We start from the raw sequence: 20,455 nt of genomic DNA, 5'->3' as shown, positions 1-20,455 counted from the left end.
AGGAGATTAAGTTATAAGGGAAGGATCATGTACTTGACAACGGCGAGATTAATGTAAATAATTATCTAATTAAATATAAATATAAATAAATAAATATATATATCTTATTCATATAAATAGATGAAAAATAAAATAAGATTAGATAAATAAGTATACATATATATAGATAAATATTTGTGCTTTCTTACAGATATATATTTGCAACATTTTTTTAGACAAAAACTTTCAGCAAATATAACAATATTTTAGCGCGGAACGTTTCCTCTTATTAGTTTCTTCGTGTGGAATTTGATAATTTCTGTGTTCAGCAATAAACAGCTGATTGTCAAATAAGCACCTCATTCCACCCGAATCCGAATGAATATCCGTGCATGAAAGCAACGTGCACAAGATCAAAAATATTGAACATTTTCCATCTGCAGCTATTGCGATAGCTATCATGAGCCCCGATGATGGTTTATACGACGGCAACCATGAGGAAGCCTCAAAGACGATGGGAATTTTTGTGTCGACATTTTATGGATTCTTTGCAAGCCACACAGTCGCGACCTCGGAAAATAGGTTCTTAAACAAAGGTCGAAGAATGCCTTCTATATCTACGAAATTCCATTTTCTCGCCGTAATATTGAGACGAATGCGAGGAAAAGTGATATCGGTGTTGATAACAGTTAGTCATTCTTTTATGCCGCACGAGAAATGTTGTATATTTTAGGTTTTTTTTACATTTCTTTTATATGTCCATCTGTCACAAATTTAATACAATCCCAATTTCCCTCAATTTGAGAAACAGTGCAAAGCATGAGATGTCATTTCTATAATACGGTTATGGGCAAATAGAATTAATCTCAATGCTGTGATTAGATTGCAGTAATTACTGCGCTGGTCAGACTAGTTTGCGTAATGATTCAGATTAGATTCTATAATAAAGTGATTAATGTATTGTAATTTTGCAATAGCATATTTAATTAATTGACTGATGAATTTTAAAGTAATATTTTGTAATCATAAAGTTAATTCTCTAGTAACCAAAGATTGAAAATGTTATGAATTAATTCTACGCAGGTACAAAAAAATAATAGATTGGTAGAGATTTATAATAATATTACACATATCACAACAATATCACAACAGAATAAAATTAAATAAATTTATGTAACAAGAAAATTTAAAATTCGCGTTTTGGAAAATCACATACATATATATTTACGTGTAAGAAAAAATAATTCACTATATATGTATAAAATTATATTATTCCAATTATAAAAAAATTAATATATTTAGAAAATAAATTTAAAATGTTTCATTAATTTTAAACAAGAAAAAGCAAAATCTCTTTCAACAATAGAAATTAAATAACAAATTTTCTCTCTCTCTCTCTCCGTATAATACAATGCTCTTTAAAAAAAGGACTACTGTGAATCCTTTATACGTTGTCAAGATTGTAACCCCCAAACTATGTAGCAACCCGCTAAAGCCCATAGATTCTATCTGTCAAGGGTCACACCGGATCTTGATTCACTGAATGGTTGATTCTGATTTGTGATTTCGAGGTTTTGGGGCTAATAAGTAGCTCAGGGACAATAGTAGTTGGCTACAGTAGTTCAAGTCGATGATAAAGCAGACTCGGCTTCCGCCTTAAAGTTGACAGGCGATGATCGATTGGGCTTGCATCACTGCTTGACAGAAAAGGCGTATAAAAGCGTGACTTGTGAACATAAATGATGAACACCACTGCTTTTACAAGTCTGAGAAACCTTTATTTTGCAAATATCACGCACGCGTGTTCAATTTATAAAAAGATTTCTGCTCTGTGTTATTTTATGTAAATAAAAAAATATCTTTGTTAGAGACGTTATACAGAAGATAGGAGAAGAAAAGATTATTCAACATATTTCCATAAAATATCTCGTTCCTTCTAAAAAAAAAAAATATTACTAAGATTACAATTTTCTTTTATCGGGCTTCTAGATTTCATGCGTTCAGAATGCTCGCGAAGATGAACGAGCGATGGAGGAAATTCGATGAAACATATCACACGCAACTTCTCCACAACGTCGCGGCAGCAAAATTGACTTTTGATGCGATCGATCGACGAACTGCTCGACGCGAAATTCAACAGCGAATTTTTATTGTACGATTTCATGTTACGACGTATATCCGAATTATATCATAGAATAGCAATCACGAATTCAAGGTCCTTGCAATTTTCCAAAACGCAGGTATCAAAAACTATCTCTCATACAATATCATTTCAATTTCATTCTTTCTTTTTCTCTGCACAGTTATAAAGTAATAATAATAATTCATATATCAATAAGATATTAGAAATGTTATATAAATCTGCATTTTTTCTATACTTGTTTCAAAGAGTAAAAAAAACGAAAAAATCTTAAGTAATTAATAGTTTAATAAATAGTTTAATTAATAGTTTAATAAATAAGCGATTTATCACTCATGAATTGCGGCTTAATGTAGTATACACAGCCTTATGCGTGACAAGCGGCAAATTAGAGGCGCGACGGCAGTTTACAAATTAATCATTCCCGAATACGACATTCATGAATAATCATGCCACGCGCTTAAAGACGAGCGATCTTGAATACGTCACCGACCACTTTCAGCCGTTGAGACGATGGCGAACATGCGAGATCCAATTACCGCCGCGGCGAGGATACGTAATTACCATCTTTGATGATGTTCGGCATTACCGGTGCACGCTCGATCGCATCCTACGTATATGCCCTCTCCCAACCAAAATTTAATTAGTCACGCGACATGATTGCCGAGAATGGAATAATCAAAGCGCGTCTTGCAATCGCGTGATTTCAATAGCGGGGACACATCCGCCGCGGATTTCCGGGCGGTTGCTTGCATCCCCGCGTTCAGCGAGAGATAAACTTGGAGAATGCGCCGTCATGCATTTCCCGAATTATGCCCGAGACACAGTCCAAACTCGACGAGCTAACACAGTAAAAGTCAACTACACCAACAACAGTCTGAATTAGATAAGCGTGATTCAGTGATTCGCTCTATCTCCTTTTAGATTACGATCACATATGCAATATAGATTTCGTTCGACGAAATTTCCATCTCCTGCCTATTGTCTGCTTTATCGCTGCAATTGACTTTAAGCACCCTATTTCTACGTGCGAATTTTAACATCGGTATTTTCAACAAATATGAAGGTCTTGTATATTTATGTTCGCTTCATGCAAAAAATAGTTTAAAAAAAATGTAAAATAATTATATCTTGTAAATTTAAATTAAATAATTCCAAAATATGTTCTACAAATATGTTCTAAAAATTAAAAAAAATGTAACATTATATAAATAATATAATGTATGTTTTTTTTTCTTTCCGCGCAAATTGTTTATATCAATATTATTGTTGCAAATCAAAATTATTCAAGATACCGTAGAATCACTACCTTTTGGAACGAAAACAGCTGGCTGCAATTTGAAGAGAGAAAATGTTATCCATACAAATATCCATATCTTTTACTTTTCTTCAAGTCACAAGATAGCAAGTAACTTTTACGCTATAATATCTTGAAATAATATTCTGAAATTATTTATTTATCTTTGCCTATTCCACATTTACTAAATAATTAGATAACAATTTCAATAAAATGATACAATTTTATTTCAATAAAAGATATCAAACGTAGAAAATCAGTAAAAATTATTGCGAATTAAGTTGTACGTCGGTTGGAGTTTTTGATCGGCCTGACGAATTATTTGACTCGTTATTAGTTTTTGTCCAAGCGAAAGAAAGAAAGTGATTATACGGTTGACTGAGGTTTTCAAGAATGGGAGAAAACGAAGGCGAGAAAACAGCAAGTGAGATGAAAAAAGAGAAAATAAAAAGGATGCTGGAATCTTGTCAAGACTTAACGAATTTATTTAGGTCCAACTAATTGGATTGCTTTAAATCCTATTACATTCGCCTATACCAAATCCACGTGTCCCACTTTATCCCTGTAAATGCGTATCAGCTACCGATATTCTATTTGCACACGTAAGTGTCTATTAACCCTTTGCATACAAATGACATCTATGCGGTAATATTGAGTAAAAAAATTTAAATGGCTTTATGTAAAGTAAGATAAAAAATAAAACTCTTTTATATCTAACCACGAAAAAAAATCGCAAATAGTGACGTCTATATTATTTCGTCTTTGTTGTTTAAGCTGATGTCACCGCACACAAAATTAAAGCATATGGTAATCTTTGCTATCGAGATTAAGATATTATAAAGTTTTAGTTTCAAAATTTGCATATGCAACCAGCCGCGGAACTAAGAACTATTAAAAAAAAAAACTTTTGTCGTAATATTTTATTTTATATGATATTTATTCAGCAATGTCACACTTTCAAAATTTTTTAATCTGCATAATTTATAGAAAATTTTATTTCGTTGCGTCTAAAATCAAACATTCAAATTTATAATATTCGTATAGTTCAAGAATTCATAAGAAAGGAAGCCATTTCGAAGACACTCGTAAAGAGTTGCAATCCTTAAGATGAATTCATTACTGTGACACATGCCATTGTATAATTTCTACGTTACCGTGAATACGTAACGGTGAATCCCTTCAATTTTTCATGAAGACTAAAATATAATTTGTCGATTTCAAAAGAAATTTTATCCGCTCTATAACTCGAAAATCTCTTAAAAATATATCTCTAATGCTTCTAATATTAAAAATAATATTTCTAATCTATCTAATAATAATATAGCTAATAATAATACTAATAATAATAATAATAGTAATATATCTAATATTTCAAATATTAAAAATAAAATCTTATAAATTTAAGAGCATAGTAATTAAACAAATAAAACATATCGATATTTATTTGCAAAATAAAATTCGTAGATTGAAAGCAATTTATGAATCATGCGCTTATGAATTCTTTTCTAACTCATTATCTTAACATATCATCTGTACCTCACATGTACTTGCGTTGCTCAGAAATAACCATAGTAAAACTTACAAAACGAAAAATGCCGCGAGGAGAAACCTTCCCGAGAGAGATAACTTCGTTCTGGAGCCAGCTGAATACACATTTAAGTTTTGAAACGCACGAAAAGTTATTTTGAGCGTTCGGACGGCAAGGCAAAGACTAGCCCGCAGCGGTACGAATTACCGGCAGGTTAATTGTGAGGTAGTTAGAGGGAGAGAGCCTCGTTGCTGATGTGACGTGGCCCTAAAATTGAATTATGTCATCTCCGCGTGAATATGCATGAGATTTCCTTCCGGCGCCTCCTGGACGCGGCACGATAAAAAAACTCTCGAACAGATGGGAATTTACGATTCGTGGGACGGCCGAGAAGAAAAACGCGTCGAAAAACACAAATTATCTATCGCAATTTGATCAGGGACATTTCTTCTCTCCGGATTTCTATCAACGGCGTGATGTTTTACGTCGACTTATCACACTTCTAATTAAGCAGATTATTTTAGGAAGAAATCTGATATATCCGTTATTATATAAATTTTCATTTTAAAAGCGAATTACACGTGTGTAAATTCATCTTTGTATAGATCATGTTTTATAATGTAGAAAGAAATATTATCTTTTTTTTTTGTAGCTTTTTGTGATATAAATTTCATTCACAGTACTTATTAACCGAAATTGACTACGCGCACTTTATTTCAGAGCGCAATTGCTTCGATTGAAAGTAAAAGTACAAGGAGCACTTTAATCTTTTTCGACACTTTAATTTAGTCACTTTTTTCCTTATCTCTCTTGATCTATGATATTACAGAGAATCTTACAATAGGATCGATCGATGAGGATCTATAAAGGGGATATATAGTTTTATCAATTCAATAATGATATCAATTCGCTTACAGCTTAAAATCGATTGCAATCTGACGGATATAAAAGAGCAGTGGTGGTATACTTTCGAGTGGTTTTTCTTTTTGACTTCGACCAGTAGAACTTTTTGCCGCGATCGATATCCAAGAGAGAAGACTCGTAACGACCAAGCTTGATTGCCAAGCAACTTTCAATCGTTCTGAAGTTGAAAAAGTAGTGATGTCGAAAGAAGCTTTCAAAAGACCCGTGACGAAGCTTCAATGACTGACAGTCATGAAAGTAATGAAAAATACTCGGCTTTTCTTTCGTATTTATAAGAAAATAAACAAAAGCGAGCTATAATTTATTGTTAAAGAACATATGAATGAAAAACTATTACATTTGCCTTATCCTCTCCATAATATCGCTGCTTGTTTAATTTTAATTTGTGACAGTTCTGTAGAATAACTCTCTCTTTTGTATCGTAATTATTATGAAAGTATCATGTAAATATTTAAATTATCGTAAGATTAAAAAAGCATCTTTGTTCACTTCGTATTTAAATTCCTTATTAACGGTAATTAACAGTTTTACATTAAAATTAATCTCCATTACAAATAAAAGAAGTTTACCATCAAATTTTTCTAAGATCCATCAATAATATTCACATTTTATAACTGTTCAAATTATCGTTTCATTTCAAACTAATTGACTTGTAAAAAATATTAAAAAAATGCAAGAAGGAGCCTCGCGACAGATGGAGGAGTTTCTTGAGAAAGTTTCAATAGTGCTGAAATGAAGAGAATCTCTTAGAACCATAGACGAAGCTTCAAATCATGACGAAGCGCGCGCGTCAACAGGCGACAGGATATTTTCTCTTTTCATTCTCGTAGTTCGCAATTAACTGCAGCTGCTTCGAAATCGAATTAGTTCGTATCGGATGCCGCTTAATTTCGCTGATTTAGCTGTACATTGATAGGTACTAGAATCATTCGAGCCTGACATGCTGACCGAGTTTTTACAGGTCGAATAAAGTTGGAATTGTTTTTTATCTCTCATTCTCTCTCTCTCTCTCTCTTTCTCTCGGTTAACACTTCTCGTACGGCAGCATCTCTTTCGGATAACATGGGTCACAAGTTGAAAATGTGGGTCGTGTATGCGCGAAAACAACCAAACGTTTCGAACTCAACGCGCGCTCGTACACGTGAACCAAGTGATTTTGCCTCAAGGCAAGGAGAAAGGTATATGATTTCGCGGTAAGCACTTTGAAACAGTGCCTCTTGGAATATATATTGGCGAACGTTCATTGGAGGATAAAAGATGAGGTTCTCTCTCAACCCAAGTATTGAAATTTTCCTTTACCCACATTATATGCGTGTAGTAATCTAAATTTTAATATATTTTCTTATCGATTTGTAAAAGTAGAAGCTTAGGGTTCATGAAAACCTAATTATAAGTTTCTTTTCTTACAATTCAATTTTACATATCGTGATATTTTTAACAATCGACTACAGACAAGAAAAAGTCAAGAATCTGTAGGTGAAGGAAAATTCGATGGTTCCGACACACATTGTGTATGTTTCAGATATCGATAGCTGTAAAGTTCGGATATATACTCGCCTTTTCAATTTCTTTCCTATTTTCTCGCATCTTCACCTCCCTTTCAGTAAAATACACGCGCAACTGAATCTTAACGAAAGAATAAACAACCGATATCGCGTTCAATTCGGTGGATATTTTCGCTTGTTTTCGAAAATGTAACGATACGGTATCCGATGAGAAATAGTTTAAACTAGTAAAAACGCTGGAAAGTTGACAAAAACTAAATCAAAACTGAAATGTGAGTGTAACTTTTTCGTAAAACAATTTAATGAGATATATTGTATCTTGATATTTTATGTTGTTAAAGATTAATGTTATTAAAAATTTATTACTGATCGAGAGCCTGAATGAAATAATATTTCTTTATGAAAGCGCTGTTTTGTTCGCGGAATAAAAAATAAAACAAAATATTACACAATCTATGAATGATTAAGCCATCAAAAATATTTTGCTATTTAACTTTATTTTAACAGCACATTATCTTCGAAACCAGAAGTGCACTTTTAGACTTATTCTGTACATCTCAATCCTTTCCGTTTTTATGCATCATTTTTTATTTCAATTTTTTATCAAAACCAAGCAGCCTGAATTGATAAAAGTTATGAGAGATCGTTTCCATTATTCTGTGATTATTGACACGACTGATTATTGAGTATTCATTACCTCACGCAAAGCACGGGAGATAATCAAGACCTAACTAGAGTAACTAGATTTGAAAGCGTGGGTAATTCGACATTTGGCGAAAGATGGAAATGCCTGAGATTCTCGCGCTCTTCACTGATAATAGCTCCTAACGCAACTCCTAGCAACGCCAGAGATTCCTCCTTTGTACTTAACATAACTTTGCATAATTAGACGCTATATCGATCATTAAGAGCAATCTTTACTTAACACCTATCTATTCATAATTTATTCGCATGTTACGACTCCATTATATATTTGCGCTAAATATTTTTTTTTTAAATCAGAATTTTGAAGGATTTCGCCCTAGCAATTCATCGTATTGAAACATTCTGATAGCGGTGATTAAATGAGGCAATTCTCTTTTGTGCAGGTTCAGCGGTAGCGATGATCGGAGCTAATTTGAGGTTCGGCATCGGCGCTTCCGGGAATGTCACGTCCAACGCCACAAAGGTGTTCCAGTGTCATCCCGGTGGTGTGACCGAGGCCACCGTCATATTTAGCCTCGGTGCATTGGGGATGGGGGCAAATATCATCCTCATGGCGCTAATACTGGCGAAGCCACAGCTGCGCAGGTACAATAATAATCCGTCGAAGAACAGCGCTTTATGAGTGCCGTGCTTCGATCCGGAAATAATACCAGAGATTCCCGCGTTATGATATTCGATCGATGTTGGCTAAACAAAACCGCTTTTGTATACGGGCATACGTTTTTAAAAATCATACAACCGTGGTTTGTTGAACAGAAAGATGAATAGGTTTGCAATACGTATGCACAGCTGTGTTATTGTATTCGCAATACGTATACACATTGCTCTACTATTGTATCCTTTACCTCGTAATGTTCAAATCTATTGCCAGTTAAGTGCTGTACAATAGGAACATGCCGTTTGCAAATAAAGCGAATTTACTGTAACATGACTTTTGACATTTGTGAATAAAATTTATGAGTTAAGAGAAACTTTCTCTCTCTCTTTCTCAATCTATCTATCTATCTATCTATCTATTTATTTATCTATCTATTTATGTCATGTACGTGGACTTATTTTAATCTGGCAAAAGAGTATCTTTCTGAAACTTGCTAAACTTTATTTCGATAAGTATATTGCGGCCAAGTAAATTCCATACATGTTTACCGAATAAAATCTTGATCGCATATCGTATACTTGCGAGTAAACATAAATTGTGTACACTATATCTCCCGATATAAAATATTTCAAATATAATGTACGTGAGAAACTACAGTGTTCTTAAATATATCAAACATGTTCTGTTATCAATCTATAAAATTTTATTAACAAAAAACGACGACGGAAAATATGCAATATTTTTTTCAGATTACACACAAATAAAATATTTTCCTAGTCAAAAATGGATATTTCAAATAAAAGTTACTTCAACAGAATTTTCAGTTTAGTCAATATTCAGCATATATGATACGGAACGCAATGAGTATATCATATTTTTGTGAAAAAAAGTTAATAAATCGATAAAATTCGACACGCCACATTTTGAGCATATAGTTTGTTTTTATTCACACATAAATTCTTATTTCAAATAAAATTTATTTAATAAATAAATAAGCTGTCCGTGCAAATAAAATACAAAGACGTTACGTTATTTTATAGAATGCAATGTCTAAATCTAAAAATAGCGAAGTTGATAAAGACATAGCGAGATGGAATAGCAAATGAACATATTGATGCATATTTATCCTGGGATTTACAGGTGGTCCCAGGGATTGTTATTCCACCAAGCCATGGTAGACTGCGCGAGGGCCGCTATATTGTTGCCTCTTGGCTCAAGTATATTGAATTGTCAGCCCGTTAACAAGTGTTCCCTAGTCGAGACTGCCTTTCTGCTACTGGTGACCGTTTCTACGGTAAATATGCTTACAACCGTGTTAAACGACAGCCCGGTATTTCCAGAGAGCGACGAGGAGGCAGACCTGACCGCGCCTCTGCTGATGGACTCGCCCCAGGTAATAAAAATTATAGCGCGCACATTTAATGTGATTTCCGTTCGTATTCGCAATGATTGTCTTAGATATATCGCAAGGTATAATTTAGATTGTCAATTCATATTCATACGTAAACTCTCTCCGAGTTTTAACAATTAAGTTTCAATTTATGTACTAATAAAATATACCACTTTTAAGCCTGTATTGACTCAAGTTAATTTATATCTATTTGCTTATGGCAAGCAATTGATCAAAAACATTGATGTATAAATAAACCACATGACTTTGACTAACGCAAACTGCGGTCATTCGTCTCATATTCGGAACAAGAGAGATTTCCACCTAACCGCAGCAATGACGAATTTAGTGACTGATTGCGGTGCAAGCTGTCTGCATCACGCAGCGCGTCGAAATGAACCAAATTTTTTAAAGGAAAATTAATCGCGCCATCGCCGTCACAGAAAGACAATAATGCTTACACAGTCTTGGCTTTTAAAAATATAAAAGCCCTTTTAAAAAGTCGAATTAATCATTCGCAAAAAAGAACATAAAGAATGATTTTTAAACCATTCTAAAGTAACATTTCATGTTAATTTATAATAAATATTCAAATATAACTAAAGTAAATAAAGTATGTGTGTATAAGAAATAATATTTATGCAAGAGTTTTCTAATTTAATTTAATCTAAATTATTTAAAAAAGTCCATATTTTTATCATTTGTCATTCAAAGCAAAACAAATTTTGATTTAGGAGAACTTTTTCGCGTTTAGTTCAATTTATCTATCAACATGTTGAATCCGAAAGTCGCGAGAAAGAACGGCGGAACTTTTACATAAAAAAAAATTCATTTATTCCCAAATTCGCCACATTGTACGTCCCTAAAATTTGATGCAAATCTTACGAGAGATCTTATATGATAACATTAAATTAGTGCAATTAATTTCCGGTTCCAACGATTCGACTTCCCTGGGGACATGTAGCAGCAGGCGGTTCCAAATTAATTTAACGCGATAACTTGCATGTTAAACAGTAATTGACTTGTTTTTAATGATACAAACTTAATTTTAATAATAAGACGGTTCGTTAAACATGCAATATGTCTATTATTATACACGCGAGAAAATTGCAACTGCAGTCTTAATATAATTTTTTTTCAGTATAATTTATTATAATTTTCCACAAAACTAATTATTATATCACAATAAAAAATTATTAGCTATTTAATTAAAAATGGAATTTATAAGAATTTTGATTTGCGATATAGTTATCAAGATAATCAATGTTGAAATGTTAAAAGTTGTGATAGAAATTTATTTCGATATTTTTGATAAAATCAAGAAAACTAAAAGTAATATTTTTTGCATTTTTTGCGGTGAGCGATTGTAACAATATGATCAAAAATTGACTTTTATAAAATGGTCTCTACTTTCTACGATCAATTGCGAATTTAACGGATTTCTTAGAATGTAAACGAAGACATTGAGATTATTGTAAACTCGCATTATAAAGCAATCATGATATTTTAAATTAGACTTTACTCGAATGAAATGTATTGTGAGTTTGTTTTGCACTGTACAAACAAATTTATAATTATATAAAAATATCCAATTATGTTGCAAATAATGAATCAAATAAAACAATGCGCCATATTTAATATAAATATGCAAATTTAAATTTATCTTTATTTAAATCGTAAAAGTTTACACAAATTACTAGCATTGATTAAATAATTAGATTGAAATAGCCTCGGTTGAATATTTGCGAAACTCACCGGAAATTTCCATAGCATCAAATACTTTAATTAAAACAATTTGTGTATTGTACTTTATTATAGCAAGATAAGAGAAATAATATTTTATATTTTATGTGTTCTTTTATCTTTTTAATAAAAATATTTTATAGAAATTCGCAGAAAAGAGATATTAAAATAAATAAAAATTATTTTAATTATATAATTATTTCTACATTTTCCCCAAAAATAAAATTCACGTTTGTCTATCTCCGTAAAAATGTTCAAAAAGTCGTTATTTGAAAAATCTTCTATCACAAGAAAGAATTCGTACAATTCGCGAAGCGTTACAAGTTTGAGAAATTTGTGAAATTTGGGAGAAATGTCACATAAATTGGAAAATCCTTTTTCGCAAGTTTTTCCAAATAATTTTTTTATTGCTTGCAGTGTGTGCTCTTTGGCACTTTCATGATCTGGTTCGCCAGCATAACGATAAATCTGGGGCCCACGTTTCTCAGCGGGGCTTTAGCGGCCAATACGGAGAGCGGGCACAATGCGCCTAGTTGCCCGTTGATACATGGCCCTTTCCGTCATTATATACTCAACGTACTCTGGATTGTCATCAACATCATTTGCGTGGCGCTCACGCTCTTTCATTTGAGAAAATTGCACAGGGATCTGACGAAAGCTAACGTCGAAGCGGTGAGCAAAATTTATATGTATTAATGGTTAAAGTATTATAAATTTATAATTATCGAAACTTACGTTTATGCTAATAAAAATATATATAAAATTACAGAATACAAATTTATGCATAAAATATGTTAATAAAAATATCATACACATTAACTTGAAATAAAATTTTAGACGATTTATATTTTCATACTTTTTTTTATATGTTTTAAAATACGTTTTTAAAATATTAATAAATCTCTTCTACTCTTATACAATCTTGTTTATCCCCAGGTACGAGTAGCTGGTCTCGTCACAACGCTCGTTAATGTGACAGGCGGACATCAGGGTGCAACCAACGCGCTTGCAACCGAAGATGGTGTAGTTGACACGAGAAACGGTACAACGCCAAAAGTAAGTCATTATATTAATAATTTTCCACGCATAAAACGTATCTCTTTATATATTAAAAAATAATTTTTCAAATAAAAAATTTTTCTTGCTAAATAGAAATTCTTTTCTTGCTAGATCATCATTTATTTCGATCCATAATTTATATAATTTAGTATTTTTCTTAAATATCATTAATAATTATCACCATTTTTTCTCGGATACGCTCGTTGCTTCTTACGCTTACAAATGCAAATAAAATTGAGCATATGTGCCAAGCAAGAGATGACGATGAAAGCGAATACTAGAGATGCATAAAGATTTAAAATTATTCAAAACGGCATCTCTATATATTTCAGAGGACAGGTGCCGTCGAGGAGCATCGAAAAATGAGGAATTACCTCAGAAGGATGGAACGCGAGGGCGTGCAAAGGGTGAAAATGTTCCTGGTCATAACGGCAGCATACGTCATATTCTGGGGACCATTGTTTTTCGTTACCTTAGTGCACCATCCTGTTATAGGCAATCCTACAGGCTACGAGGTAATTAGAATGAATAGAATATCGACGGAATTAGATAATAGGAAGTTTGTATCTGCTATTGGCTTTTACAGAATTTAGACACTATCGATATTTATGCTTCGTAAATATCTCGATCATTACTTGTCATTTGTAAACATACATTTGTGCGCAATATCGGCACGCGAATATAAATCTTTTCTTTTATTCGCACGCTTTTTACTCATTATTATAATTTAGCATTATATGATTTTTAAAACATCCACATGCGAAATAAAGCTTGTCGAATGATACTGATTTGATTTCCAATACAAAGCCATGATAGAGATAAATCGAAAAGTTCGCGAAGAGACACGTAAAAACGAAACATGTTCGATCGTAGGAACACACGGCTGATCATGAATTGCAAGTCAGTTGAGCGAATTCGCACGATTCTACGGAGAGCGGAGAGTTTCTTCCACAAGAATCTTTCTTGTGGAAGAGAATATAAATTTTCCAAAGAAGCAATTGCGCGTCGAAAAACTCAACGGCATCGCACAGCGATTTTGCTGATGCAGTGTCGTAGCAGATGCACGAAATAGCTGCATTTAATCTTCTCAATAGACTCCCGATATTTTGACGAAGCAAAAACCGCAATGAAGAAACGTAGAGAGATGATTCATATTTATTTCCTAACTAGACAAATATTTTTCCGCGTACAAATATTATAGAGTGCTTTAATAAACCTCTTTTAAATATAATCTTTGTTCATCTTAGATAAAAATCTATATATATAAATAATTAAATATATTTTCATCATTCATATAATTAATTTTTGCTATAATTCTTTCTTTTTTATATTTTAGAATAAAACATCAGTTTTTTTGTTTCTATTATTTTCCTTTCCAATTTATGACTATGCTGTTATCTAATTTTGCATCGATGTTTGCATTTGCATTTACAATTTATATCGTACTATTTATATACTGCATCTAAATCACCGGGTTTCGCGGTTTTTGTTATACCAGGTGACTCTGCACATTGCGTATGTCCATGCCTTTGTAAACCCGGCTCTGTTCCTCGCTCTACATCGGGGATTGCGGCAAGGCATGTCGGACGTGTGTTGCGGCTGCTGCGAAAGCATAGCCCGATGGATCCTCGGATCCGCCGCTACTAGTCCGATACAGAATGTCACGTTACCCCGATACGAGGCGCCGATGAATCTACCCTCGCCGCCGGATCCACCCCTGGCGGCGCCGGTTGCGCCGTCGGGATGCAATCTTACCGATGTGGCGCTCCTAAAACCACCCCTGCCACCGACTGCCAAACACTTACTGGTGGTAGGACACTGGTTGAATAATAGCCGAAACTTATCGCGAAATTCGTTCTTAATGACTTAAAGACCGGACTTTAACTATTCAAAGAGAATTGTCTTAATCACTTGAAGATTGGTCTTTAATTACTTGAAGACTAATTTTCCTTGATGTCTCCTTTTTCAAAAATATTGATTTTTTTATACGACTTTTTTATCATATATATATATATATATATATATATATATATATATATATATATATATATTTTATTAACTGAGTATATGTTAAACGCGTACAAATGTATATATTATTATTCTACAGGACAATTCTATCGTGGTACCCGATCCCTGGAGTTTGACTTCAAGACCGAAGAGCACCTCCAGTCTTTACGAAGAGGAACTGTCCAGGAGACCGAGTCTCCTGCTGCCGGCACCTACAGAATTGAATGATCTCCAAATGAGTCCGACAAGTAGTGACTTGCCCAGCGAATAAACAAGCAAATTTATTATAAAAAAAAATTAACAACGCATCGAAAACGTTAATTGGCTACAATGTAAAAAAAAAAAAATCGCAAGATGATAAAAATAAATTTTTCGGGAAGAAACCTTCCTTTAAGATCCCCTCCTGAAGCATTATATATTCTAATCAGATATTTATATTGTCGATAAAGCCGAAATCAAATGAATCGTTTACTATAAATATTGCGTCACCTATTTTTTAACGACGAGCGTTAATATATTATATGTATGTATCAGCGAAGGCATCACAAATATTTCCATTTACATGACTGCTCTTGAACACGTCTATAAAGATTTTTCTTCTTAATTTTTAATAGTAATATCAATGGAGCCAATTATGATGGAACTCCATCATAAATTTAATTTAATTCAAATCAAATCATAAATTGAGTTGCAACGAATAGAATGATTTTCCGCGATGTCGAAGAGCGAGACATCAAGCTACTATATAGTATAAGATTAATCAAGAATAATGTATCCTGAATTTAAAAAATAATCGAAGACTTGATGTATACATTTACTTGTACTTTTATGAGATGCACGTATACTAGACTTAAAAATATCGACAGACTGATTTTTTTCATAAAATTCATACTTACGTCTATGTCAATTTATACAATTCTCACGTCCAAAATTGTCAGTTAAAATAATTACAAAATATTATTGCTTTTATATCTGAGCAATAGCGTTGCCATTTTGCCATGTTTCGAAAATGCATACTTCCCTATTTTTCGCGAATTTCTAGCTAGAATTACTTGCAACAATTTTTATCGAAATAATGCCTTTTTTATCGCTCTCTCAGAATGTCCCAGAAATAATTATAAAATTCTAGATGATTATAGCAAGTAATATTGCTATAATTATTAATTAGTTGAAAATTGGATAATGGAAAATAAAACTTTAATCATTTAATTGTATAATTGGCAGTAAAAATCAAATTTTCATCAATTTTTATCAATTTAATACACACTTTAGGACATTTTCTATACAAATACATCTTGTAAACAATGTCTGTCTACTTGTTATTATAAACCGTTCATCAATTCCGTATATAATTTAAAATAAAAATTGGAATATTAATTTTTTTATTATTTTTTATTAATTGTGCGCATATTGCCACAAAATAATTAGCAATAAGGAAGAAAAAAAATACGATAGAGACCGCAAAGAAAAAAATTTACTTAACCGGGCATCATCTGAATATATCTGTGATTGTTTATAAACGTCCTAGTCTTCGTCCTATGTCACTAATGAATGTATAGAGAAGATATATGTTTATAGATAGAAAGCGTGCAATGTGTATGACAACTTAAAAATGTTAAATAATTGTGTATAATTTATAATCTGCTTTTTTCAGCTATACTTTCTGTAAAAGAAATTGAAAACGAAGCGAATATCTGACAAGGCAAAGAAAAACAACATATATTAGAAAGTGTAACTAAAAAAAAAAAAAAGATTTGCAATCCCTTCCTTCGCGTCTAGGTGCACTACTAAATGTATATAATGATTGGATGTACAATCTTTAAAAAACTGTAAACTGGCACTATCGTGTGAGCTTCTTCATCTTAGGGACTCAATCTTCTCGCGAGAACATATATTATATATATTAAATTACATATATATTTTCTACGCAAGATTTTAGAGACTGCACCCGTTGCAATCGCACAACGCAATCAGCGTTTTGCTGATTTAACTGCATTACATCGACGCTTTTGATTTATGCAAATGAAAAATAACGATTAAGAAAAAAGAAATAGAGATACGATCATGTTATTTATTTATTTCGCAAAAATGGGAATACTTATGCAAATGTAGTGTAGGCAATTTTTACATAAAATTGCATCTAATATTGCAAATATGTATTTGCTATTAATCCTTCTTTAAAATTCGTTTTAATTATTTTTAATTTTGAATTAAACATTTATTTGCAAAATAAGATTATGCAAAATTATATTTTTCGCTAAACTGCGAACGGAAAGTAATATATCCCCTCGCATGTATCAAATTTTACTCATCTTACTAATTATAATGAAAACTCAAACATATTTCGAAAAATCCTCCCTAAAAAATTATGATATCGAATAAATTAATATTAAAGAATGCATTAGAAAATGAGAAAGTTTAATCGAAAAACTCGAGAGAATAAGACAAGAAAAAATTGTAATATTAAGAAATTAAAACTAAATCAAAACTCAATTAATCGAACTTAAAAATAATCAAAGTTCGATCAAATGGTTTAAATTTTTAGTCGTGTAATTTTTTTAAAACACAGAAAAAGACATAATATTTCATACCAGTTAAAAATCTAACTCCTAATTATAAGGACAATGAAAAATAACAATTTTGTGTAAGAAAAATTTTTCATATCAAGCTATATCATCATTGTTTTACGTCACAGTTGACAAATCATTTTTTGAACTAAAATAAATACTGTTTTAATTGTAAGAAAAATATAAGAAGAGTAAAATTCAAACATAAAATTTGCTAGCCGACATTTTTCTCAATGTCTTCTAATATTATTTACAAGTCCGATAAAAGAAATCGAAATTATCGCAATTTCTTTTGACATTACCAAAATATGTATATTATTGGTTTCATTAAAATATACATATATTATGTATATTAAAAATATATTAAAAGTGTTATTAGTATAGTAAAGAATATTTCTTATTGTACAGCGAAAAGCATATCAACGTAATGTCGTATTTGAAAACGAGTATACCACGTCATATTATGTGACTGTTAATATTTGTTAAAATTACGTGAGATTAATTTCTCACACAATCCTCCTATCTTTCTTTATTTGCCTTAAATGTATTGTTAAAAGCGGCGTACGAAAGATACTGCTTGAATACAAGTCAATTAACTACCGTAATTATCACACTTTCTTCCTAGGTATATCACAGGTAATAAATGTCCAATGTAAATTAATGTAAAATACGCGTAAGAGAAAATGTCAGAATGAGACCGAAATTTTTTATTGTAATTTTATATATGCAATATCCAGAAAATGAAAATGGCCTACATCCATTAATAGCAATTGTAACAAAGACAGAGAGAAAAAAAAATATTCAAATATACGAAAAATATATAAAAAATATACGAAAAGATCTAATGAAAAATTTTGATGCTGACTACAATTAAATTTTGTGTTTGATGCACTGTACAACTTATTTTTGCAATAGTATTATCTTATTGTTATTTAACACACATATTTTACGATATTTTATTTCTCAACGAATTGGATGTAAAATTTGGAATTATATCTGGCTAAATTTAAAATTTATCGAAATAATACAATACATTTAACCTCTGTATATAGAGTGCAAGTTTTTAAAATTTTATAACGCGATTATTTTGAGATCAGATTTATTTAACTCAGCCTACCTTGATTTCTTTAAATAACAAATGTCTTGAAATTGCTATAAAAATTAATTTTTTTAAAGCGTGCTTGGAAGCTAAAGCACTAGAGCGAATTATTCTAAATAATCTCGTCAGGGAAAAATATTATTAAGAACATTTTTAAGTAATGCCTGAAAAATTGCTGCGAATAGCAGCACAATATGCAATATCATATAAGATATATAATCCATAAATTATAAATCCTTGTCAGAAAGGAAAAAAGAGAAAGAATGCATTATATTTAAATGTATATAAAATCCTGCTCACATATTTGAAATAAAGATCTGTGTAATATATGTAATCACATGTTTTTCTTCCTACCAAATGACAATATAATGTGTTTAAAATATGACGAAAGGAAAAATATGTTTTTAACTTGGCTTTATATTTATATAGTTAATTATTTATCAAAAGATTGATGATTTTCTTTCATTTTCTTCAATATTTGTCATCATTATTTCTCAGGATATTATTACGCAATGTCAGAAATATATTTAATTATCTGTCTCACGTTGTCACTTACCTGTTCAAAGCCACCTAATATCTCTGTTGTATCCATTGCAGAGTTCACAGCTATTGATCTCAGCTTCTGACCTGTCAAAGCAGCAAGTAGACGAACCACATTACTCTTCCCACAACCTGAAGAACCAACCTGTAATATTAAGTTTAGAATACGATTAATCAACAAAAGATGAAAAATTCTAATAGAAGATATATATGAATTAATATAATAAATAAACCTGAACATACAAGTATAGACATCCAATTCATCTTAACGCATTGCATAAGACTCTTTAATACCGTTCTCTGATCTCTGAGAACTAACAAATTGCAGTCCTCGTCTGAGCAGCAATTTTTCCGGCTTAATGTCACATCGCCGATGAAAAGTTTATCTGCCGTAATGTGCATCGGCAGTTGATTAGGTGGAAACGAATATTTTTCGAGCGAAAACATTTCTTGATATATATCATAGATCTACAAAATAAATCAATAATATAAAAAATATTATATAATGCTAAAGAAAGACAATTTTAGGTATTTTAATCTGTTAATAAGGTTACCTTTTGGCGATCTTCATTAGTTCTCATTCTATTAACATAAATAAGTTCCACACTATCACCCGGATTAAAATACTGTTTATCGCCACGAAATTTGTTAAAAGCAGCTTTGATAGTTGTCTCACACCATCGAGTGATATCTCGCAGATTCATTTCCCATGGAGATCCGGCGTGTCCCCACACAATGCCAATTTCCGACGTTAATTTACTATTGAATTCTACCATATTATTAATCAAGTCCACAGAAAGTTGTGGAAATTGCACACTAAGAATAGACTTCAAGTCGTCCTCCATTAATGCCTCTACAAAAACCTACAAAAATAATAATCTTAGAATACAGAAGTTATATATTTTGATAATATTACATCAAATTCTGTAAATTATATCAAAACAATACCTGAGTAAATCTGTTTAAAAAGGATTTTGGTAATCCTCGTCTAGCTCCACCTTGCCGCAAAGGATTTTGACAGCCGAACAACCTTGTGCCAGGTTTGACTGAGAATGTCTTTCCTAATTCGGGAATATATATCTCTCCCCTGTGATCGAAGCAGGCGTTAAGGCCTTCTAGGACCGATTGCGAGGCTAAATTTAATTCATCGAGTAAGATCCAATATCCGGCCCGCAAAGCTCGCAAAAATGGCCCATCTCGCCATGCGAATTCACCACCTTTCCCACCTTCTACGGGAAGATCGGCACCAAACAAATCGGATACGTCCTGTAAAAGATGTCATTTATTTTCAACACAATATATATATATATATATATATATATATATATATATATATATATATTACTTTAATACTGACGATGCTGAAGCTATGTG

The 20,455-nt window shown here is 31.9% G+C and overlaps 2 protein-coding genes across 3 annotated transcripts in view; one reads left to right on the top strand and one right to left on the bottom strand.

Annotated features, from left to right (window-relative positions):
• The window catches only part of LOC126848613 (uncharacterized), a 44,311-nt gene extending 28,343 nt beyond the window's left edge, over positions 1 to 15,968 (top strand). For both annotated transcript variants that reach the window (XM_050589624.1, XM_050589623.1), the window contains exons 2-8: positions 8,462 to 8,663; positions 9,817 to 10,069; positions 12,227 to 12,481; positions 12,746 to 12,865; positions 13,201 to 13,383; positions 14,367 to 14,678; positions 14,976 to 15,968. In XM_050589624.1, coding sequence (XP_050445581.1) covers positions 8,476 to 8,663; positions 9,817 to 10,069; positions 12,227 to 12,481; positions 12,746 to 12,865; positions 13,201 to 13,383; positions 14,367 to 14,678; positions 14,976 to 15,146 — 1,482 coding nt within the window. In that variant the 5' untranslated portion in view covers positions 8,462 to 8,475 and the 3' untranslated portion in view covers positions 15,147 to 15,968. The remainder of the gene's footprint in view (positions 1 to 8,461; positions 8,664 to 9,816; positions 10,070 to 12,226; positions 12,482 to 12,745; positions 12,866 to 13,200; positions 13,384 to 14,366; positions 14,679 to 14,975) is intronic.
• LOC126849277 (midasin) overlaps positions 1 to 20,455 on the bottom strand; it is a 93,830-nt gene that overhangs the window by 66,492 nt on the left and 6,883 nt on the right. Inside the window, exons 8-11 of the mRNA XM_050590960.1 lie at positions 20,030 to 20,347; positions 19,636 to 19,944; positions 19,325 to 19,549; positions 19,098 to 19,226 (exon numbers count right to left, since the gene is read on the bottom strand). Coding sequence (XP_050446917.1) covers positions 19,098 to 19,226; positions 19,325 to 19,549; positions 19,636 to 19,944; positions 20,030 to 20,347 — 981 coding nt within the window. The remainder of the gene's footprint in view (positions 1 to 19,097; positions 19,227 to 19,324; positions 19,550 to 19,635; positions 19,945 to 20,029; positions 20,348 to 20,455) is intronic.

Source organism: Cataglyphis hispanica, chromosome 4 (genome assembly GCF_021464435.1).
Source record: "Cataglyphis hispanica isolate Lineage 1 chromosome 4, ULB_Chis1_1.0, whole genome shotgun sequence".
NCBI lineage: Eukaryota > Metazoa > Arthropoda > Insecta > Hymenoptera > Formicidae > Cataglyphis > Cataglyphis hispanica.
The sequence above is the reverse complement of the archived record's forward strand: the minus strand, read 5'-3'. Positions and strand labels throughout refer to the sequence as shown.